The sequence below is a fragment of the Perognathus longimembris genome, chromosome 2 (assembly GCF_023159225.1).
Source record: "Perognathus longimembris pacificus isolate PPM17 chromosome 2, ASM2315922v1, whole genome shotgun sequence".
Lineage (NCBI taxonomy): Eukaryota > Metazoa > Chordata > Mammalia > Rodentia > Heteromyidae > Perognathus > Perognathus longimembris.
Window position 1 is genome coordinate 142,843,120 of NC_063162.1, and position 24,495 is coordinate 142,867,614.

Genomic DNA, 24,495 nt, shown 5'->3' on the forward strand with positions numbered 1-24,495 from the left:
ACACACACGCACACACACACAGTGTGGCCAGATCACATTTCCAGCGTCATCAGTGCCCACCCGTGACGTCAGACCCGACCCCCCACCCTCCGGCCGCCCCCGGAGCGCCCCGGGCCCCTCCTCAGCTCCCTGGCCAGGCCGCCGCGGAGGCCCTTCGCGGGCCGGCTGGGGGCGGCGGCGGCGGCGGGGCGGATCCTCGCGGCCCGAGCCATGGCGGCGGAGCCCACGCTGTGCGCGTTCCTCAGCAAGGTGCTGTGCGCGCACGGCGGCCGCATGCTCCTGCGGGACCTGCGCCGCCACGTGGAGCTGTCGGAGGCCCAGCTGCGGGCGGTGCTGCTGCGGGCCGGGCCCGAGCGCTTCCTGCTGCAGGCGGTGGCGGCGGCGGCGGCGGCCTCGGAGGGCGGCGGCTGGGACGCGGAGGCCGAGGTGGCGGCGGCGGGCGGCGGGGCGGGCGGCGCGGCGGGCGCGGAGGCCGCGGCCGAGGCCTGCAGGGTGGTGGCCGTCACCGCCGCGCGCCTCTGCGCCCGCTACCAGCGCGGCGAGTGCCCGGCCTGCGACCAGCTGCACCTCTGCCGCCGCCACATGCTGGGCCGCTGCCCGCACCGCGACTGCTGGTGAGGGGCGCGGGAAGGGGGGGGTGGGGACCCCGGACCCCCGGAGGCCGCCCCACTGCTGGGTGCGTGCGTGTGTGCGTGTGTGTGCGTGTGTGTGTGTGCGTGTGTGTACACTCGCACTGCAGCTTGCAGGGCCTTGCACTGCATCTTACTTTCCAGAGTTTATGAGGGTGATTATTAAGGTGATGTACAGGGGGGTTACAGCCCCCAAGTCAGGCCATGAGTACAGTTTCTCCCCGAGCAATGTCACCCCTTCAGTTGTATAGTTCCTTTCCCACACACGGTGCCCCCCCACCCCCGCCCTCCCAATGATGGGTAAAGGCCCAGACCAGACACAAAAGAAAAATAAGGTGGAGGGGCTGGGAATATGGCCTAGTGGGAAAGTGCTCCCCTCCTATACATGAGGCCCTGGGTTCGATTCCTCAGCACCACATATACAGAAAAAGCCAGAAGTGGCGCTGTGGCTCAAGTGGCAGAGTGCTAGCCTTGAGCAAAAAGAAGCCAGGGACAGTGCTCAGGCCCCGAGTCCAAGCCCCAGGACTGGCAACAAAAACAAATGAACAAGAAAAATAAGGTGGAAACAGCAACAAAGGGAAAAAAAACACCTTTTGTTTCCATTTCCTGGAGCCCTTTTCTTTTTGATAGGCCTCTCTTTTATTTGTTTGTTCACTTCTTGCACTTGAAGTCCTCTTCGGGGACATCCTTGGCCCAAGACTCTGCCACCGTCCAAAAAAAGGTTACGCGCAGCGTACTAACATTTTCATTTAAATTCTTAGCATCATTTCTTGTAGTGAGGTCTTACAAAAAAATGCTTCCCAGGGTTAAAATGGGTTGTAGCCATTCTCAGGGACCTTAATGACTTCGAGTGTCCTTTAGGCTCTTAGCATAGCACTATTGTTGCACTATTATCCGCAGCTTTATCTAAATCTCTGCATAAACACATTTTGGTAAGCTGCTCCCTGGCTGGCTGGCTGGCCTTGTGCTTTTGCTTAGCTTTATTTCCCTCAAGGCTGTGCTCTACCACTGGAATCACACCCCTAACTCCTGGCCTTTTGCTGGTTGATTGAAGATAAAGGATGTTTCTGCCCTGCTGTCTTCAGACCAAAATCATCAGATCTCATCGTCCCCAGTAACTAGGATTTCAGGCGAGGGCCACCATATCCGACCACCTCAGTATTTAAATTTTTATTTTCTCAGTACTTGAGAAATTGACTTCGCCTGTCAGCTGGAAGGAAGCTCCCTGGAAAGGGACTTGCGTCCACCTCCTCTTCCTAACCTGGGCTTCTGACCCAAGGCTGTTGTACTTTCCTAGGTCCATCTGTACCCTTTCCCATGACATCCACACCCCGGTCAATATTCAAGTCCTGAAAAACCATGGGCTCTTTGGCCTCAATGAAGCCCAGCTTCGCATCCTGCTTCTGCAGAACGACCCGTGCCTTTTACCAGAGGTGAGTCACTGCAAACCCATTGCTACATTCTATTTATTTATTTATTTATTTATTTTTGGCCAGTCCTGGGCCTTGGACTCAGGGCCTGAGCACTGTCCCTGGCTTCTTCCCGCTCAAGGCTAGCACTCTGCCACTTGAGCCACAGCGCCGCTTCTGGCCGTTTTCTGTATATGTGGTGCTGGGGAATCGAACCTAGGGCCTCCTGTGTCCGAGGCAGGCACTCTTGCCACTAGGCTATATCCCCAGCCCCCATTGCTACATTCTTACAGGAGTTTACTCATTGGCTTTTTGGCTTTAGATCTGAATTCTAGTGGCTTGGGAGCTATATGAGTTAGGCTCAATTTCGTGTGTGTGTGTGTGTGTGTGTTACTTGGGTGTGCCTAGCAGGATAGGACCCCAACCTTGTTAGGAAGGTGTTCTGTGACGTAACCCACGCCCCTAGCTCTTTTTGCCCTAGTTATTTTTAAATTTATTTTATTTTTAAATTTTTTTCCAGAGCCCAGAATTGAACTCAGGACCTTGTATTTGCCAGGCAAGTGTTCTTCCACTGAGCTAAATCACCAAACCCTATTTATTTATTTAGTTGTTTGTGGGGCTTGAACTCGGGTCCTGTGCACTGTCCCTGAGCCCTTCAGCTCACAGCTAGTGCTCTACCACTTGAGCCCCAGCGCCACTTCTGATTTTCTGGTGGTTAATTGGAGATAAGAGTCTCACAGACTTCTTTTCCTGCCCAGGCTGGCTTTGAACCTCAATCCTCAGATTCTCGCCTTCTTCGTAGCTAGGATTACAGGAATGAGCCACCAGCGACGGCTGCTCTACTTATTTTTGACTGTGGTCTCCCATTTATACCCACATGGACGCGGTCTTTCTCTTCCTACGTAGGAGGGATGATAGGCACTTGATGCCACCCATATTTATTGAGCTGGGGGCTCACGAACTTTTTGCCCAGGCTAGTCTCAAACCTCAACCCTCCCAAAACTCTGCCTCTCTAGCAGCTGGGATTACAGAACTAAACCATTCCATTATGCCTGCTTAATTTTTGAGTCTCAAGTTATACCCAGTATAATTGCTACTATAGCAAACTAGCATGTTTGTCTCTGCTTAGCTGTATAAAGAATTTTTAAAAAGGAAGTAGGACTCCACGTGACTATTATGGGACTATCACAAGTAGAATTTTCCAACCTGGTGGTACATGCTTGTAATCCTAGCACTTCGTAGAGTGAGGCAGGAGAATTGTGAGTTTATGGCGAGCCTCTGCTATGCAGTGAGACCCACCAATGAAATAAAAACAAAACAACCAAGCCAGACCCCACCGCCAAAAGCAGGATTTTCTAATTTAGCATCGTGATTCTATTATAAGCATTTGCAGGTGCTGTACACATCGTGAATACTGCCATTCATGATGGTGGTCCTGTTTTAACTCCAACGATGTTGGAGTCCAAAGGCAGGAGAGTCATCCATCGTGAGCTGGGAGTTTGGTGCAGGGGGCAGTGGCCACCATTGCAGCAGAATCCGTACCCAGAAGCGGCTCTTAGGAGCCACAGGTTTCTCCTTGGCCGTTTCCTGGCGTGAGCTATCAACAATCAGTTGAGACAAGGTCCTGATCCAGCCTCGCCTTAATCTTGGAATCTCTCTGACTCAGCCTTTTTTTTTTTTTTTTTTTTTTTTTTTTTTTTTTTTTTTGGCCAGTCCTGGGCCTTGGACTCAGGGCCTGAGCACTGTCCCTGGGCTTCCTTTTTGCTCAAGGCTAGTACTCTGCCACTTGAGCCACAGCGCCACTTCTGGCCGTTTTCTGTATATGTGGTGCTGGGGAATCGAACCCAGGGCCTCATGTATTCGAGGCAAGCTCTCTCGCCACTAGGCCATATCCCCAGCCCTGACTCAGCCTTTATAGTGGCTGAAATTACAGGCCTGGGCCACCACACCTGTCAACCTGTCAATGCTTATCTTTTTATTTTTTGGCTCTTTTTGTTTTGGGGGGGGGGGTGATAAGGACCTGCATGAGCTACTGTAAGCAGTAACCTAGGATACAATATGTATTATCAACTCTATCACACTGTACCTGAGGCTTCCAGAACCATCCATTCTATCTGAAACTTTGTACCATCCAACCTACTTCTCTCTATGCTCCCTAGGTGTGTTTGTTTGTTTGTTTTTGGCTAGCCCTGGGGCTTGAACTGGCCTGGGCACTTTCCCAGAGTTTCTTTTGCTTAAGGCCAACACTCTACCACTTGAGCCACAGTGCCACTTCCAGCTTTTTCTGTGTATGTGGTACTAAGGAATCGAAACCAGGGCGTCATGCATGCTAAGCAAGCACTCTACAACTAAGCCACATTCGCACCCCCTCCCCCTTTTTTTTAGCCAGTCGTGGGGCTTGAACACTGGGCCCTACACTGTCCTTGAGCTCCTTTTTGCCCAAGGAACTCTACCACTTGAGCCACAGCATCACTTCTGGCTTTTTCTGTGTTTAATTGGAGGTGAGAGACTCGTACACTTTCCTGCCCATGCTGACTTCAAACCCCGATCCTCAGATCTCAGCCTCCTGAATAGCTAGGATTATAGTCATGAGCCAGGCATCTGACTCCTCTGAGTTTTAAGAGTGTTCTGATTTTTGGACTGGGGTCTATTCTTGATCTTCAGGTTGGCGCTATGTCCCACTGTTTAACTATATTTTGATAGCTAATAGAGGTCGTTTTGCCTGTTATTCTTCTTTTTGTTTGTTTAATCAGTTCTTGTTTCCTTTTGCAGATTAGATTTAGAACTAGTTAAATTTGTAAAACTACATTGTAGAAACTTGGAAGGTTAAGTTGCATTAAAATTATGTGTTTGTTTTAAAAAATTCATGCCAGGGGCTGGGAATATGGCCTAGTGGCAAGAGTGCTTGCCTCACATACATGAAGTCCTGGGTTTGATTCCCCAGCACCACCTATACAGAAAACGGCCAGAAGTGGCGCTGTTGCTCAAGTGGCAGAGTGCTAGCCTTGAGCAAAGAAAAGCCAGGGACAGGGCTCAGGCCCTGAGTTCAAGCCCCAGGACTGGCCAAACAAACAAAACAAAAAAAATAACTTTTTTTTTTTTTGCCAGTCCTGGGGCTTGAAGTCATGGCCTGAGCCCTGTGCCTGGCTTCCTTTTGCTCAAGGCTAGCACTCTGCCACTTGAGCCACAGCGCCACTTCTGGCCGTTTTCTGTATATGTGGTGCTGGGGAATCGAAGCCAGGGCCTCATGTATAGGAGGCAAGCTCTCTTGCCACTAGGCCATATCCCCAGCCCCGGATGTTTTGTTTTTAAGTAGGTTACATGTTCTTTACAATTGTGCATATTTCAGAATAAGCAGTTACATTCCTGTCTTGTCATTTAACACGTTCCTCTTTCTGAATATTCTAAAGGTTTGTTATGTTTATTTCAAGCCCTGGTACTGGGGCTTGAACTCATGGCCATGGGCTCTCTCTTTGCTTTTTTTCTCAAGGCTAGTGAAAACACTTGAGTCAAAATTAGCACTTGAGGAATATTGCCACTTCTGCCTTTTTCCTAGTTAATTGGAGATAGGAGTCTCTTGCATTTATCTGTTCAGGGTGGCTTTGAGACTCTATCTATCCTCAGATCTCAGCCTCCTAAGTAATTAGCATTACAGGTGTGAGCTTGTAATCTTAATTAATATTACAATTAGTGTTAAATGTAAGAGTTGAAAGAAGATACTATGTAATTCCCAGCTTAGAGAAATTGTGGTTTAGGGCTTGAAAGCCAGATGCTGAGGGCTCACGCCTGTAATTGTAGCTCTTCAGGAGGCTGAGATCTGAGGACTGTGGCTCAAAGCCAGTGTGCTCAAAAAAGTTTGTGAGACTTTCATCTCTGCTTAACCACCAAAAATCCGGAAGTGAAGCTGTGGCTCAAATGCTAGCCTTGAGTCAAAAAGCTGTGGGAGGCCTGGGAATATGGCCTAGAGGTAGAGTGCTTGCCTCCTATACATGGAGGGTTCGATTCTTCAGCACCCCATATATAGAAAAAGCTAGAAGTGGCGCTGTGACTCAGAGGTAGAGTGCTAGCCTTGAGCAAAAAGAAGCCAGAGACAGTGCTCAGGCCCTGAGTTCAAGCCTTAGGACTGGCATAAACAAGCAAACAAACAAACAAAAAGCAAGAACAAGCTCTGGGACAGCATCCAGGGCCCCGAGGTCAAGCCCCAGAACCACAAGCAAAAATAAATAAGTACATAAATAAAGTGGACACTGAAGTAGAGATGTGGCTCAAAGTGGCAATGAGCCAACCATGAGCAAGGAAGGTGAGTGAGAGCACGAGGTACCGAGTTCAAGTCCCGGTACCCACATGAAAAAAGTAAAAACAAAAGAAGACACAGTGAGCTCTCATGTTTGATATGTTCCCTCACTTCCGCTCCAGGTCTGTTTGTTGTACAACAAAGGTGGCTGCCCCCCCTTCGGGTACTGCAATCTCAAGGAGAAATGCACCAAGTTCCATGTGTGCAAGAACTTTGTGCATGGAGAGTGCCTAGTCCAGACATGCAGATGGTCCCATCAGCTCATCCACGCTGCCTCCCTCAGGTGGCTGGAGGACCAAGAACTAAGCATCTCAAGTGTGGTGAATTTTCAGATCATCTCTGCCTACAAGCATGCGAAGTTGCACCAGACGCTTGAGAAGAAAGGTAGGCATCTCCAAGGGGGCCGAGAACCAAGCATCGGGAGCGCGGTACTTCATTCTTCACCGCAGAAAGGAGGGAAACTCACTTGAGAGCCAGGCGCTGGTGGTGGCATATGCCTGTAATCCTCACTATTCGAGGCTGAGATCTGAGACACGTGGGGCTAGGCCAGGCAGACAAATCTGAGAGACAATTGCCACTTTATCAGCAAAAAGCTGGAAGTCCGGGTATGGCTCAAGTAGGAGAGCTCCAGCCATGAGTGGGAAAGCCAAGCAAGAGTATGAGACCCTGAGTTCAAGCCCTAGTGCACACACACACACCTACACACGCACACACACACACACTTGAAAGTAACTCTTGGATGAAATACTTTCTACTTTCATTGCACCTTTATCCTTGGAAAACATAGGACAGTAAACCTTTGGTTGGTTGTTATTTGTTTTGTTTTTGTTTTTTTGCCAGTCCTGGGACTTGAACTCAGGGCCTGGGCACTGTCCCTGGCTTCTTTTTGCTCAAGGCTAGCACTCTGCCAACTTGAGCCACAGCGCCACTTCTGGCTTTTTCTATATGTGTGGTGCTGAGGAATGGAACCCAGGGCTTCATGTATAGGAGGCAAGCACTCTACCACTAGACCAAATTCCCAGCCCCGATCCTCTCATTTGAAATGAAGCATATAGCTAGAAACGTTTGGAGCCGTCTGAACAGCTGGCCTGGGAGCAGAGGAGGGAGATGCTCCAATAATTACGTTGGAAACTCACGGCCCTCCACTGGCAGAAAATGAATAGATCCACAAGAGATCAAGGAGGGATGAAGGCTCTTTGCTTCTGCGGGGAAGGGTGCGGAGCCACTCTCTCCAGAGTTTGGCAGGCACACTGGGCAGGGCCGACTGCTTGGCTTTTGTCCCAATCCAAGCTGTCCCTCCTCCTCGTCTAGGACTCGGGCTCCTTTTTTCAATTGGTTACCAGGTGTGATGGGATAATAGAAGAAAGTGAGAAAGTACTCCAACCTCTCGAAAAAGTTCCCACTCATGGGCTGGGAATATGACCTAGTGGTAAAGTGCTCATGTCTCGTATACATGAAGCCCTGGGTTTGATTCCCCAGCACCATATATATAGAAAAAGCCGGAAGTGGCGCTGTGGCTCAAGTGGCAGAGTGCTAGCCTTGAGCAGAAAGAAGCCAGGGACAGTGCTCAGGCCCTGAGTCCAAGGCCCAGGACTGGCCAAAAAAAAAAGAAAGAAGCCAGGGACAGTGCTCAGGCCCTGAGTTCAAGCCCCAGGTCTGGCAAAAAGCAAAACAAAAGTTCCTACTCAAGGTGGAGTGGAGGGGCTCTATTGTTTAACATGGCTGGCTGGTCACAAACCACACAACACAGCTGATGGTTAGCATTTGAAGACAAGAAACAAATGAATTCTAAGAAATACCAGTACTGAACAGTGACTGGTCACAAGATGGGAGATATTTGGTTTGACAGAAAAGATCGCCTTTTCCTCTCATAACTAGGAAGTTAAAGAACGTATAAGATCACTTTATTACATTTAATGAAAGGTTTTGTTTTTGTTTTTGTTTTTTGGTTGTGGGTCTTGAACTCAGGATCTGGCCGCTGTCTCTGAGCTTTTTCACTCAAGGCTAGCACTCTACCACTTTGAGCCACAGCACCACTTCTGCTTTTCTGGCAGTTAATTAGAGGGAAGAGTCTCACAGACATTTTCCTGCCAGGGCTGGCTTTGAACAGTCATCCTCAGATCTCAGCCTCCTGAGTAGCTAGGATTACAGGCATGAGCCACTGACATCAGTTCTTTTATTCGTGTGTGTGTGTGTGTGTGTGTGTGTGTGTGTGTGTGTGTGTGTTGGCAATGGAACTTGAATTCAAGGCCTTGCAATATTGCTTGGCTTTTTTGTTTGTTGAGCCACACTTCCACTTCTGGCTTTTTGCTGGTTAATTGGAAACGCGTGGGTTTTGCTTCAAACTTTGATCTTCAAATCTCCTGGATTACAGGCATGAGCCACCATTAGCTGGCTCTTGTTACACTTTTAATATATTAGTTATATATTTGAATGCAGATCAAACTAACTCTCCAAGCTCCTGTATCAGGAATCTTGTCAGAGGCCTGGGACGCCGGGCAGGTACTGCAGTATAAAGTGGAATTTTGACAGTAAAGGTGTCATTGGCAAGCTCGTCTCTTCATTTTTCCTTTTAGATAACTCAGCTTCTACGGAGCACTCACAGGACCTTGAGGAACAAGGAGCACACAAGGCTGGGGCAGCAGAAGCCAGGCCTCTTGTCCCTGTCCCTGCTCTGTCAGCTGGCCAGCCCTGCCCAGGTCAACCTGAAAGGGCATCGGAGAAGTGAGAAGTTTGACCATCTTGGAAGATTCGAAAGCACGGCTTTGCTAATAAGCTTTTGTTTGTAACAGTTGGTTCTTTACTTATGAACAGTGTTCATACTAATACCTACCTCACAGCTTGTGGCAACTAAAGATGGAAAAGGAGAAAATGTCAGCTTGGGAGGCAAAAGTTGGAGATGGGGTTGAACATAGAATAAGCAAGAGAGGGTAAACTCTTGAGTCCAGGGGCTGGGGATGTGGCTTAGCGGTAGCATGCTTCCCTCGCATGTATGAAGCTCTGGGTTCAATTCCTCAGCACCACATACACAGATAAAACTGGAAGAGGCGCTGTGGCTCAAGTGGCAGAGTGCTAGCCTTGAGCAAAAAGAAGCCAGGGACAGTGCTCAGGCCCTGAGTTCAAGCGCCAGGACTGACAAAACAAAACAAATGAACAAACAAACTCTGCATCTAGAAGGGGGTGAGTCTAGTGCAGATCCTACCATGCAGTTTCAGTTTTATATTATTTTAATTTAATTTTATTGTCAAGGTGATGTACAGAGGGGTTACAGTGACTCAGCCTCCTGAGTAGCTAGGATTACAGGCATGAGCCCCCGCACCTGGCCTAGTGAAAGCTTTTTTAAAAAAGAAAAATATTAACTGCCTCCAAAAACATAATATTTGAGAAATGGGGACAATGTAGTAAGTTTTCATCAAACTAGATTTATTTAATTTAGAGAAATTTTCCTCATGAACTCTATTGGAAGAAATGTCCTTTTCAAAGTGAGAAATTGCTGTAATTTTTCTTACGACAGTGAGTTATGAGCTATACAGTAATTTTTTTTTAACTTTAGTTGTCAACAACAGTTCTCTAAAATTATGTTTTCTGTATTATGTTTGGGGCATTTTCTTCTCATTCTGCGTTTTCCAGGTTTTGTCTTTTTTCTTTTTTTTCTTTTATTTTAAATTTTTTTTGGCCAGTCCTGGGTCTTGAACTCAGGGCCTGAGCACTGTCCCTGGCTTCTTTTGTGCTCAAGGCTACTAGCACTCTACCTCTTGAACCACAGCGCCACTTCTGGCCATTCTCTATATATGTGGTGCTGAGGAATTGAACCCAGGGCTTCATGTATATGAGGCAAGCACTCTTGCCACTTGGCCATATTCCCAGCCTTTTCTTTTTTGAAATAGTACTGGGGAATCAAACCCAGGGCTCTATGCATGCTGGACACAGTGCTTTACCACAAGCCCTGCCCCAGCCTTGGTGCTAGCTTCTTTAAAGAGAATATATCTTTACATATTATTATTATTATTATTATTATTATTATTATTATTTACTCTATCATTTTATTCTATATATTTTTGTTGCAACCCTTATGTAACATATATGAAAGTATACCCTTAACATTAAAAGGCTCAGTAGACTTTTACATTATGTGTTCTTATACATCTTAGAGTTGTGTTCTCCTATATATTATATATGAAGTTATTGGCTCACTATAATCTTTGTTGGAATGTATTCAATTCTTTAATATTCCACTTTAAGGAGCGTTTTGTTGGTATTTATTCTGTAAAATGGCCTTATCTAGTTGTGCCTAGGATAGAGGTGGATGTTTACTCAGTGATAGACCGGTGACGCCTACAGTCCAGGGGTTGAGGCAAAGAAACTTTTTTGGTGTGTTTGTCTGTGTGTGTGTTGGGAATTGAACTCAGGGTGTAGGTGCTGATATAATTCAGTGGTTTTCAAGTTAGCTGTTTTTAGAATTTTTTTTACTTTTGCAGGAAATGCTAAATAGCCCCCACTTTGATTATGGTTAAAAAAAATTTTTTTTGCCAGTCCTGGGGCTTGAACTCAGGTCCTGAGCACTGTCCCTGGCTTCTTTTTGCTCAAGGCTAGCACTCTACCACTTGAGCCCCAGTGCCACTTCTGGCTTTTTCTATATATGTGGTGCTGAGGAATTGAACCCAAGGCTTCATGTATGTGAGGCAAGCACTTTACCACTAGGCTAATTCCCAGCCCCTCACTTTAATTTTTAATGTAATTAATTGGGTTGTGTGGATTTCATTGATCTCCTTATTTCCTTTCTCTTCTCCTGCCTTGCCTCCAGCTGTCCTGTTGCTCTTTGGAAAGTAAACCTAATCACATTGCTTTTCTTTCTGGCGACGCCTGCATGTGATAGGGCAAGAGGCATGGCTTAAATCCTACAGGCCCGAGGAGGATGAGTTGGAACAGTGAAGTAGACCAGCAATGGCCATTTTCTACATATGTGGTGATAGGGAATCGAACCCAGGGCTTCATGTACACGAGGCGAGCACTCTTGCCACTAGGCCATATTCCCAGCCCCTGTCCAGTTGTTCTGAAGAAGCTGGAAGTCGAGACTTTTGTCAGAAACGTTCTGATGATTAAGTATTGACTTTTAATTGAGTTGTTAAAATGTAGACCAATTCTGTTTGTATTAACCCCCCTGCAATTTGAGGAATGTGCTGTTTTGTCTTGTGACTCTGTGTTTCCATGTGATGTTACCTCTTTTATAAGTGCCATTACAACATATCTCTGGCTGCCTCGGAACCCTGGCAAAATTACAGTCTTGAAAATAATAATTAACCTTTCCTGACCCCTAGAGATGGTTCTTAGAGAATTCCTCGGGCACCAGCGTAGGACTTACCGTGTTGTGTTACATTCCAATACTTTGCCTCTGAGTGAGAACATGTATTATACATGGTAATTCTAATACTCGGAGATTAAGACTTTGAAAAAATAAAAAATATAGGAGCTGGGGATATGGCCTAGTGGCAAGAGTGCTTGCCTCGTATACATGAGGCCCTGGGTTCAATTCCCCAGCACCACATAAACAGAAAAAGCCAGAAGTGGCGCTGTGGCTCAAGTGGCAGAGTGCTAGCCTTGAGCAAAAAGAAGCCAGGGACAGTGCTCAGGCCCTGAGTCCAAGCCCCAGGACTGGCCAAAAAAATAAAAAATATATACTGAATTAAACTCTGTATTTGAATCTGTTTGAATCAGTAAGATATTGGTCTCCCATTCCTACTTAATTTTTAATACTCAATTTTTCTACGGATGTGTTATATAAATATTTTTAAAGTGCTTTAGTGGAATTGTTTAGATCTGAAATGAACTCTTTAAGCTTTGTAGATACTAGTTATTTTCTATTAAGGCTGAAGTCTCTTTTTTTTTTTTTTTTGCCAGTCTTGGGGTTTGAACTCAGAGCCTGAATACTGTCCCTGGTTTCCTTTGGCTTCCTTAACACTACCACTTGAGCCACAGCTCCACTTCTGGCTCTTTCTGTTTCTGTGGTACTGAGGGCTTCGTGCATGTTAAGCAAGCACTTTACAGCTAAGCTATATTCCCAGCCCCTAATGTGGCTTTTTTATTGTACTTATTTTCATAATACTGTTTTCTTATTTTTGTCTAGGTTTTATAAATGTGTTATGTTCATGCTTTTTTTGGGTGTTTTACGTCTATCTTTAAAATGTTAATTTTTAAATACCTTTGGCAATTAGTCTTTGTTCTCATAGTTTTATGTAGCCACGTTCTTTTTCTTTTTTTGCCAGTCCTGGGGCTTGAACTCAGGGCCTGAGCATTGTCCCTGGCTTCTTTTTGCTCAAGGCTAGCACTCTGCCAACTTGAGCCACAGTGCCACTTCTGGCCTTTCCTATATATGTGGTGCTGAGGAATTGAACCCAGAGCTTTATGTATATGAGGCAAGCACTCTTGCTACTAGGCCATATTCCCAGCCCCACCAGTTCATTTTTCTAAATATGATATCATAGGTGGAAAATGGTTTTCTCTCATGTATTTCTGTTACTTTGCTTTAAATATGAACAATATGATGAAAAGATTATTTTTCATTTCTTCATTTAACATGAAGTCAGTTGGTTTTAAATACAAGAGAAATAATACCTATTCTTGTTTATTGGAAGCTAAAAGTTTGGTCAAATTAATTGGCATCTTTATGTAATAGTATTTTTATCATTTAAATCACCAAGATGATTGATTATATTACAGGTATTCATGATAGTAAAACATCCTCAGATTCCTGAAATAAAATCTATCTGATTATATACTTTTGATGTTTTTTCCTATGTATTTATAAATAAAGTTTATTTGTATTTTATAGTGTCTGCAGTAATTTCTTTTGATTTTCATTGATAGATGGCCAAAGTATAAATGTTGTTCTAAATGGCATTTGAAGTTTTGTACATTGATTCATAATACCATTTTTATTTTAGGAATAATAGATTATTGTGTTTTAAAGCTTCCCTGTCATTACTGAGGAATATTTTTCCAAAGGCTTTTTTTTGTAATTTATTTATTAATTAAACACAATTTTTTTTTTTTTTTTTTTTTTTTTTTGCCAGTCCTGGGCCTTGGATTCAGGGCCTGAGCACTGTCCCTGGCTTCTTCCCGCTCAAGGCTAGCACTCTGCCACTTGAGCCACAGCGCCGCTTCTGGCCATTTTCTGTGTATGTGGTGCTGGGGAATCGAACCTAGGGCCTCGTGTATCCGAGGAAGGCACTCTTGCCACTAGGCTATATCCCCAGCCCAAACACAAATTTTTTGACAAAGTGTTGTGCAAAAAGGGTACATTTACATAGTAGGGCAGTGTGTACATTTCTTGTGATATCTTACACCCTGTTTTTCTTTCCCTTCTCTAGGTCAAGTAGACATATATACAATATACAATGTATCAAGAACATATACAGTAGCCACATGGCCTACGCCCAAGAAAATTCGCCTAGGGCTTTAAATGTAATGCCGATATTAGACATTATGTCGACAATAGTCTTATATGAATGTACATACATAGCTTTTGAGCTATTGTATTCCCCTGAGAGGTCAATTTTTGACCTTTATATGTTGAGTAGTTGTTTGGTTTTAGTTACATAATGTTGGGGCGCTGCCCCAATCCTCTGGGAAATACCGTTTGACAAGTAGTATTTGGTTTCACAGACCTGGTCTCTACTGTCTCTCCATCACCCCTTCTTAACAGTCGTATATCAAGGAGATCATGCCCCTTTGTTTTTTGTGTTTGGCTTGTCTCGCACCCCCTCCAGCATTTGTTGTTGCCTGAGTTCAGAGTATAGGCCATTCTAACTGGGGTGAGGTGGTATCTCAGGGTTGTTTTTATTTGCATTTCCTTTACTACCAGGGATGTTGAACATTTCCTCATATGATTCTTTGCCATTTTTATTTCTTCTCTTGTGAAGTCTCTCTTTAGCTTCTTTGGGTTTTGGTTTATTGGGCTTGGAGGGGCTTAGTTTTTGAGTTCTCTGTAGATGATAGATATCAGGCCTTGTCTGTTGCTGTGCTGGTAAAGATCCTTTCCCATATCGTTGGCTGTCTTTCTATTTTGGTGGCTATGTCCTTAGCTGTACAGAAACTTTTTAATTTGTAGTAGTCCCATTTGTCGAGTCTCTCCCCTATTTGTTGTGCCCCTGGGTCTCTATTCAGGAAGTTCCTTCCTGTGCCTATAAGTTCTAGCATCTTTCCTACTCTGTCCTTCAGTAGTTTCAAGGATTCAGGTCTGATATTGAGGTCCTTGATCCATTTTGAGTTGATCTTGGTGCATGGTGATAGGCTTGGGTCTACTTTGAGTTTTCTGCATATGGCTGCCCAGTTCTCCCAGCACCAGTAGTTGAAGAGGCTATGTTTATTCCATTGTATGTCTTTAGCTCCTTTGTCAAATATCAGCTGACTGTAAGAGTGCGGTTTTATTTCTGGATCTTCAATTCTAATCCATTGGTATTCAGGTCTGTTTTTATACCAATACCAGGCTGTTTTTGTTATGATGGCCCTGTAGTAGAGCTTTAAGTCTGGTATTGTGATACCACCTGTAGTGCTTTTTTTGCCTAGAATTGCTTTGGCTATTCTAGGTCTTTTGCTGTTCCATATGAATTTATGGATTGCTTTCTCTATTTCAGTGAAGAATGTAACTGGGATTTTGATGGGGATTGCATTGAATTTGTATAACAATTTGGGCAATATGGCCATTTTCACTATATTGATTCTGCCTACCCATGAGCATGGGAGGTCTTTCCATTTCCTTGTGTCTTCTTTGATTTCCCTTATTAGATTTTTATAATTCTCATTAAATAGGTCAGTCACATCCTTGGTTAGGTTGATACCTAGGTACTTTATTCTTTTTTTGGCTACTGTAAATGGAATTGTTTCCATAATTTCCTTTTCTGCTTGTACATTGCTGGTGTACAGAGAAGCTGCTGACTTTTGTGGATTGATTTTGTATCCTGCTACTTTGCCAAAATGGTTTATTAGGTGTAGGAGTTTGGGGACTTGAGTTTTTTGGGTCCTGCAGATATAGGATCATGTCATCTCTAAATAGGGATAGCTTTATTTCTTCCTCACCGATGTGGATCCCTTTGATGTCCTCCTCTTGTCTTATTGCTATGGCTAGGGATTCCAGCACTATGTTGAAAAGAAGTGGGGAGAGTGGGCATCCTTGTCTTGTTCCTGAGTTTAAGGGGAATGATTTAAGCTTCTCTCCATTTAATATGTTAGCAGTTGGTCTGTTGTATATGGCTTTTATTGTTTTGAGGAATGTTCCATCTATTCCTGTTCTCTCCAGAGCTTTTAATAAGTATGGATGTTGTATTTTGTCAAAGGCTTTTTGGGCATCAACTGAGATAACAATGTGATTCTTGATTTTAGTTCTGTTTATGTGGTGAATTACGTTGATTGATTTACGGATGTTGAACCATCCTTGTCACTGTAGGATGAAGCCTACTTGGTCATGATGTATAATTTTCTTGATCAGTTTCTGGATCCTGTTAGCTAATATTTTATTGAGGAGCTTTGTGTCTGTGTTCATTAATGATATTGTTCTGTAGTTCTTTTTTTTTGTTGGGTCTTTGCCTGGTTTGGGAATGAGTATGATATTAGCTTCGTAGAATGAGTTTGGGATTTCTCCCTCTGTTTCTATTTTGTGGAAGAGTTTGAGGAGTATTGGTATTAGCTCCTCACTAAAGGTTTTTTTTTGTTGTTGTTGTTGTTTTTTCCCCAGTCCTGGGGCTTGGACTCAGGGCCTGAGCACTGTCCCTGGCTTCTTTTTGCTCAAGGCTAGCACTCTGCCACTTGAGCCACAGCGCCACTTCTGGCCATTTTCTGTATATGTGGTGCTGGGGAATTGAACCCAAGGCCTCATGTATACAAGGCAAGCACTCTTGCCACTAGGCCATATCCCCAGCCCTCACAAAAGGTTTTATAGAATTCGTTGGTGAATCCATCTGGGCCTGGGCTTTTCTTTGTTGGGAGGTTCTTGATTACCCCCTGTATCTCACCGTACGTTATTGCTTTATTTAGTTGGTTTATTTCTTCTTGGTTCAGTTTGGGCATTTTATACTTCTCTAAGAATTGATCTATTTCTGTAAAATTATTGTTTTTTAGTGAGTAGAGGTTCTGGAAATAGTTCCTTATGATTGTTTGAATATCATGTGTACTTGTAATTTTTCCGGTGGAGTCCCTGATTTTACGTATATGAGTCTCTTCTCTTCTTTTTTTTTTGTAAGTCTTCTGAGGGGTCTGTCGATTTCATTTATTTTCTCAAAGAACCAGCTTTTAGTCTTATTCATTTGTTGAATGGTCTTTCTATTTTTAATCAGATTTATCTCTTCTTTAATCTTTGTGATCTCTCTCCTCCTAGTCATTTTAGATTCGATCATTTCTTGTTTCTCCAGTTGTTTTAGTTTCATCGTGAGGTTATTCACCTGCTCTGCTTCCATTCTTTTAATGTGAGTGCTGAGGGCAATGATCTTGCCCCTCAGTACTGCCTTAGCTGTGTCCTATAGGTTTCTTTGTGATGTATTTTCATTGTCATTGTGGCTTATGAATTCATTGATTTCATCTTTAATTTGGTCTGTGGCCCAAGTGTTGGATAATAGTGTGGGGGTTAGCCTCCAAGAATGTGTATAGCCTCTGTGGTAACCGTTGTTATTGAGGGTTACCTTTAATCCACTGTGGTCAGATATAATACATGGGATGACGTCACTACATTTGTATTGGCTGAGGTTCTTTGTGTGGGCTATGACATGGTCTATTTTGGAGTATGATCCATGGGCTGCTGAGAAGAAGGTGTATTGGGTCTCTGTAGGGTGGAAGATTCTGTATAGATCTGTCAGATCCATTTGGGATATGGTGTTACTTAGCTCCTCAGCTCCCTTGCTAATCCTCTGGGTGTTGGATCTGTCTCTTGGAAAGAGTGGGGTATTAAAGTCTCCTACTATGATTGTGTTTGGGTCTATCTTGTTCTGTAGTTCTGTGAGTATTTGCTTGACATATGTAGGGCCTCTTTTGTTTGGTGAGTATACATTTATCACCGTGATGTCTTGATTCGGATTTTTCCTTGTATTAAAATGTAGTGACCCTGGGGCTGGGAATTCTTTGTCTTTTTGAGTTGATTTTAATGAAAAGTCCAGCTTGTCTGAGATCAGAATGGCTACACCTGCCATTTTGGTAGGTGCGTTTGCTTGGAAGATCTTGCTCCATCCTTTCATTCAGAGCCTGTTTTTGTCCCTTGCTGTAAGGTGGGTCTCTTGTAGACAACAGATGGCAACTTTTTGTTTGCAGCTCAATTCTGCCAGTCTGCTTCTCTTTATCAGAGAGTTTATACCATTTATATTCAAAGAGATCAAGGATAAGAGTGTTTTTTCTCCTTCCATTTTCTTCTTGGGCTGTTTTTCCTCTTTTTTTTTTTTTTTTTTTCTTGTCTTTAGTGAGCTTCTCTTTCTGTTGGGCTCTGGCTATTGTAGTTTCTTTCTGTTTCTGTCTGTGTGTCCTGTACGATTTCTGTTGGGTAGGATTCCCCTCTTAGAATTTGCTGTAGGGCTGGTTTTTTATTCACATACTCCTTTAGATCCTCTTTGCTATCGAAAGATCTGGTTTTCCCCTCGAATGTGAACTCCAACTTCACTGGATATTTTATCCTAGGTTGGCAGTTGTTGGCCTGTAGAACTTGGATGGTGTACTTCCACTCTCTTCGCGCCTGGTAGGTTTGTGTGGAGAGGTCTGCTGTTATTCAGATCCTCTTCCCATTGTAGTAAATTTCTTCGCTTTGGCTGCATTCAAAATTTGCTCTTTATTCTTGAGATCTGAAGTCTTGAATATTATGTGCCTTGGCGTGGCTTTTCTGGGGTCTGGCCTGCCAGGTGTCCTATAGGCTTCGGTTACCTGGATGGGGTCCCTTGTGAGATTGGGGAAGTTTTCTGCAATAACTTTATAGAAGATATGTTGAAGCCCTCTGCTCTGGTATTCAGCTCCTTCTTCTATTCCAATTATGCACAGATTATATCTCTTGTCTTTGTCCACTAAATCCTGGATTAGTCTGCCCTGAAGCTTCACCATTTCTTTTTTTTGTTTTTTTTTTGTTTTTTTTTTTTGTTTTTTTATTTAATTTATTTATTAATTGAACACAAATTTTTTTGACAAGGTGTTGTGCAAAAAGGGTACAGTTACATAGTAGGGCAATGTGTACATTTCTTGTATACACACTGTGTTTACATTTCTTGTGTACATTTGGGTACATTTGTGTACACATTTGTTGTGTACATTTCTTGTGTACATTTCATTAGTTCCTGGATTAGTCTGCCCTGAAGCTTCACCATTTCTTGGAGTGTGGTAATTTTCTGGTTCTTATCAGCTGCATCATCATCCAAGAGAGAGATTCTGGATTCCATATGGTCAATTCTTTGCGTTGTGGATTCAATTGCAGCGTTTATGGATGTCAGAGAGCTATTTATGGTTGCCAGATCAGCTCTGATCGTGGAAATTTCTTCCTTTAAAGAGTTGCATTTTAAATCTATTTTTTCATGCATTTCACTTCTCAGGATGTTAAGATCTTCTTTAAAGGAGGTTTGCATTGTATCCATTTTTGCTTCCATTTCTTTCTTGGCTTCCTGGATGTCCTTCAAAACTTCCACTCTAAACTCCTGGAATTGTTTTCTGATTTCGTTTCTGAAGCTTTCCATCATTTCTGCTAACATGGCCTCAGTTGATTTTTTTTATTCTCCATCCCTTCTTCAGTCGTGCTGCTTTTTGGAGCTGGCGAGTTGGCTTGCCCTTTGATGAACTGTTATATTTCTTTGTGCTTTGCACATCTGGAGATCTGTGGGTAGCTTCCCTGGTTTGGCTTTGTGCTGGTTCCCGCTGGTCTGTCAGTGGGAGCCTTGGGTCCTGGTGTCCTGGCTCTGGGTTTGGGTTTGGCTGTTGAACCTTGCTGCCCAATCAATAGGTGAGCGTGACCTAGTCACTTGTTGCTGAGGTCGTCACCCTCACTGCAGTTGGGGATCGGTAGGTTCTGTGTCTTTCTCTGCGGGACAGTGTCCTGCCGCTGTGTTGTGCTGACCCTAGCGTGCCCCTGCTGGGGGTTTGCTGGTCGCTGATTCAGCGTGGCTTGGAGGCTTTTCCCTTCTTTGGTTCTTTATTCCACTCTGTATCTTGGTCAGAGGAGCTCAACTCTCAGGCGGTTCGGGGGCTGGTGTTGTTGAGAGGCGGCCCACCCACTTGTGCGAAATCCGCCAAACTGTGTGGGCACGGCCCTGGAGAGCTCTGCCCTCCTGTGAGGGTGCGCCTACCAGAGCGGGCGCTGGCGCCGGAGGCCCCGCCCCCCTGTGCGACGTGCGCCCACTGCAGTGGGCGCCGCTGCTGTGGCCCTGCCCACCTGAGCGGGGTACGCCTACCAGAGTGAGCCAGGGTTGTTGTGTTTGCACCCTCCTGTGAGTCTGCTGTGGGGGGGGGGCGGTATGTGTGGGCCCCAGTGGGATCAAGTGTCTGCGAGGCCCAGGCGCCTCAGGTGGGCCTTGCAATGCCCGCGATCCCCAGGCCCCTGTTGGGAAGGAGGCAGGGCCGGTGCATCCGATTTCGGCTACTCTGCTGCCTTGGTGGTGCTCTGCCCTTCCCCTGCTAACTCCTGTGTCTTCACAGAGCCTGATGGGATCTTGTCCCTGATTTGGGGGTTCTTTGTTCCCTCGGGGTGAGGAGGGGGAGGGAGGGAGTTCTAGCTTCTTTGTAGGGTTTGGGTCTCTGACATCTGGTCTCCTGTTGGGGGAGGGGGTAATGGGGGACTCACTGGTCCTGGATTATGTGTGTGTCCTGCGCCACCCTTGGTTCTTCGGGGGTGGAGTGCTGGGGTGTGGTGAAAGGTCGTGGTGGCAGCCCTGGCTGTCCCCTTCTGCACCGCTCGGTTTTCCTGCTGCTCACGTTCGATCCCGGCCGTGCGATCCCAAACTTCCTGTTGCTGCCGTCCCCGTGTGTCTTGGTCCGCGCTCTCCCTGGGGTCCATGGAGTCCCACTCGATGGACTCTGCGCTCCCGGTGTGGGTTTTCGGCAGTCGGTCTGCCGTTCGCTGGGTCCTCTTTCCCAGCCTGGACCTGTTTGGGCGAGGGTCGGCTGGTGGGGGGAGGGTACCCCGGAGATTCTCCAGCTCCATGCAAGTTATAGGCTCTTCTTTTTTTGCTCCTGTTTCCTGTGTTTCTCCACTGCTTCTGGCTGCTGGTTTTGCTGGGTTCTTGATGGGGTGTTGGGTGCTGGAGTTCCCAGCTCACTATTCGTAGTTGAGGTTTTTAAACAAACTTTGAGTCACTGATGTCTGCACTTTTTTTCAAATAAAGGGGAGGTTCTTCACACACTCCTTCAAGACAGGTGTCTATCCTAGAGCGAGATATTTTCTTAGTAAATACTGTTTTGGGTCCAAAGGAATCATTCTCCCAGAATCAGTATCTATGATTTTCTTCTGTCTTGGAGCATGCTAATCAGCTGGGCATGCAGGCAAGGTCAGAGGGAGAGCTGTTCTAAACAGGTTGCTCTTTTTCTGCTGTTTTTAGCTGAATATTGCTGGTGGTGAGGTAACAAGCATGGCAAAAGCAGTGCTTCTGTGTAGTGTTTCTGTGCTTTTGTTTTTAATCAAGCCCTGGACCAGTAGGATGTTGATCTCCCAATTCCTGTCTGCTGATTCCAAGGGCCTCAGTTTCTCTGGTCTATCTCAAAAAGAAAAAATACAAACGGGCTCAGTCCTAGCATGCCCTGAATTTATTCCTTTTTTGTTTTGGCCAGTCCTGGGGCTTGGACTCAGGGCCTGAGCACTGTTCCTGGTTTCCTTTTGCTCAAGGCTAGCACTCTGCCACTGGAGCCACAGGGCCACTTCTGGCCATTTTCTGTATATGTGGAGCTGGGGAATGGAACCCAGGGCCTCATGTATATGAGGCAAGCACTCTTGCCACTAGGCCATATCCCCAGCCCCCTGAATTTATTCCTTTAGGTGAGGGATAAGAAGGGAAGGGGTAGATTTTTTGAGGGACATTAGGCAACAGAAGCTGTGAAAACTAAGTGTGAGGAACATTATTAAGGGCTGGCAGGGTGGCTTAGTGGTAGAGTGCTTACCTAGCATATGAAGCCCTGGGTTCAATTCCCAAAGCACCACGTGTAAAGAATACGGCCAGAAGTGGCGCTGTGGTTCAAGTGGGAGGGTGCCAGCATTGAGCAAAAAAAGAAGCCAGGGGCAGTGCTCAGGCCCTGGGGTCAAGCCCCAGGACTGGCAAAAAAAAAAAAAAAAAAAAAAAAAGCTGAAAGTGGGACTGTGGCTCAAGTGGTAAAGTGTGAGCCTTGAGCAAAAGCTCAGGGACAGTGCCCAAGGCCCTGAGATCAAGCCCCAGTACCCCGCCCCCCCCCCCCCAGAGGAAAGCCTTTTTGCCCCCTACGAGTCCCTCCATGTATCACCAGCCTGGTCTTGCCCTGGCACGCTGCTAGGAATGAAGAAACTGGAAGAGGCAAATCACATCTTCCCCTTTCGAGTAAACCATATCTTCAGTCGATTATTATCTAGAGATATGTACAAACACAGTAAGGCAGCAAACCCAAATCAAATTTATTGTTTATTAAGAAATTTCTCAAATTAAGCAAAGAATCCATAAAACTCAACTACTGAAACATAAACAATTGAGTGTATTAAACAGAATTCAACCATATTATCAGTGAATCAGGCAAAAGTAACTGATTGACAAATACAAAAAGCAGACCATGTTATACTGGATAGATGCTAAACATAGACCAGTAAAGGCACAAGAGTTTATTTTTAGTTTGTTTTGCTGGTTCTGAGGCTTAACTCTGGGCCTAAGTGCTGTCCCTGGGCTCCTTTTGCTCAAGGATAGTGCTCTACCACTTGAGTCACAGCACCACTTCTGTTTTTTTCTGTGACATAATTGGAAATAAGAACCTCAGACTTTCCTGCCCAGACTGGCTTCGAACCCTAGTCCTCAGATCTGACTCCTGAGTAGCTAGGATTGTAGGCATGAGCCATTGGCACCTGGCTCACTGAAGTTTTGTTTTTTTTTTTTTTTGGCCAGTCCTGGGGCTTGGACTCAGGGCCTGCGCACTGTCCCTGGCTTCTTTTTGCTCAAGGATAGCACTCTACCACTTGAGCCACAGCGCCACTTCTGGCTTTTATCTATATATGTGGTGCTGAGGATTCGAACGCAGGGCTTCATGTATAGGAGGCCAGCACTCTACCGCTAGGCCATATTCCCAGCCCCTCACTGAAGTATTTTTAGAACCAGAGGTTTGAGAGATTGGAAAGGATCTGACCGAATGGGCAGTTGAGCTAAACTAAGAGTGCTGGACACAAACTAGGTCAGCTGGTTCTGTTATATGGGAATTCAATCACAAGATACAGAGAAGACACACTCAGAAGTAGAATCGAGATTCTTTATTATGAAGCTGACAATTGCAAGTCAACTTATGTCTCAAAGTAACTCAAATTCCATTCATACAAAGGCTAAAACTACATGATAGGGATGAGGAACTAAACTTAGCAAAAGCATTCACAAAAGCCACACAAGGGGTGGGGGCGGAGATCAGGAGCAATCCAGGAAATGAATTCCCTAGAGCAAGACTCTCCTGGAGCTAAGCAACCCACCACACAGCTGCGGTTTGAAGCATGACCCAGATGACAGCTACAGAGTTTTCAGAACTGGGTGACAAGTTCCCATCATCAATAAAGATGCCAAGATGGCGGTGAGGACAAATGGCATCACTTAGACCCAGTATCTGGATTTCAGTTCTCACTGTAGGCACCAGAACATGATGGCTTGTTGGTTTCGTAGTGAGGACCACATGGGCACTGAGTAGTAGATGCTGCCAGATGCAGAACAGATGTTCCACGGGAGGAAGAATTGTTCTGTACCTGCACGACTGTCTAATGTCCTGCTGGACGTTTGCGTAGGATCTAGCGCGTTTGTCTGAGAGATTACAATTCATCTGTTTTCTCTGAGACAATCCATAATGTGTCCTGTGCTATTGTTACCTTTGCTTCAGGTACGGTAAAAGCCTTTACCATAGACAGACAAGGCATATGCCGTGTTACAACTTACTCTAATACTGGTCTTCATTCCAGTGTTACCTCTATCTGTAACCTCTCGTTTCCCTGAATGTCTTTACAGGAAGTTCCCCTTCCTTTAACTCTTAAACCAAACACCCATTCCGAGCAAGAGTAAATGTCTGTCTCATGGAGTATAACGTAGTCATGCCTGAGCATTTATGTAATGAATTTCATCTAGTTTTCATTACAAGTTTCTACGTGTGTGCGTGTGTATCGGAACCCAGGGCCTCATGCTGACATTTGTCTTTTTCACTCAAGGCTGGTGCTCTACCACTTAAGCCACACCTCCACTTCTGGCTTTTTGCTGGTTAACTGGAGATAAGAGTCTTTTGAATTTGTGGATCTGGGCTGGCTTCAAACCATGATCCTCCAATCTCACTCACCCCCACTGCCTGAGAAACTAGGAATATAGGCGTGGGCCATGAGCATTCAGCTTTATTACAAATTTCTTCCCTTCCATGTTTCCATTATAATAGAACATTCAGTTGGTTTTTTAAAAAAAGATATTATTCATGTATGCCAATGCTACTACCTACGAATCATCTCAGCACAGCAAAATAGATATTGCAGCAGAACAGCTATTCTGTAAAGGGTAAGCGGGTCTTGGGGTTTATGGTGATCTGCTTAGAGATTGGGTTTCAGGGGACCAGGTACAACTGGCACTTAGCATGTGAGAATCAAGAACGCTGAACATAGTGCAATACACTGCACAGGCTCCAACATTTAGCAATCATTCTCACCCTATACGAATTGTGAATGTCTCTCTGGACATTCATGTAAGACTCACAGTTCGTCTGTGACAATAGCATACTTCATTTTCTCTGTCTCGACAATCTGTAAATTCTCTTGTACAGAATATTTCCAAAGGTTATTTCGTTCCTATCATGTACACATCAGTGCTATCATTTGCAAGCAAGTTACCTCATGACTTCCTATCCTAAATGTCCACTCTTGTTGCTGGGTTTTCTTGTTCTCTGTGCACCACAGCTTTTGGGCTCTACTCCTGAGTTCATATGATTTGACTGTAAGTAGGTGCAGTCATCGGACGCCTTATATCTTCTAGTACTGTAA

At 45.0% G+C, this 24,495-nt stretch overlaps 1 protein-coding gene across 1 annotated transcript; it reads left to right on the forward strand.

Annotated features, from left to right (window-relative positions):
- The first annotated feature begins 210 nt into the window (after positions 1-210).
- Positions 211-9,350, forward strand: LOC125345663 (zinc finger CCCH-type antiviral protein 1-like). The gene is made up of 4 exons (XM_048337715.1): positions 211-614; positions 1,927-2,062; positions 6,455-6,716; positions 8,909-9,350. The coding sequence occupies exons 1-4, from the start codon at positions 211-213 to the stop codon at positions 9,058-9,060; spliced, it is 954 nt and encodes a 317-aa protein (XP_048193672.1). The 3' UTR covers positions 9,061-9,350.
- Positions 9,351-24,495: the final 15,145 nt, after the last annotated feature.

Coding starts and splice junctions, on each gene's coding strand:
- LOC125345663 (XM_048337715.1), top strand. CDS start 211: ATGGCGGCGGAGCCCACGCTGTGCGCGTTCCTCAGCAAGGTGCTGTGC. Junction 2,063..6,454: donor ACCCGTGCCTTTTACCAGAG/GTGAGTCACTGC, acceptor CTTCCGCTCCAG/GTCTGTTTGTTGTACAACAA. Junction 6,717..8,908: donor CCAGACGCTTGAGAAGAAAG/GTAGGCATCTCC, acceptor TTTTCCTTTTAG/ATAACTCAGCTTCTACGGAG.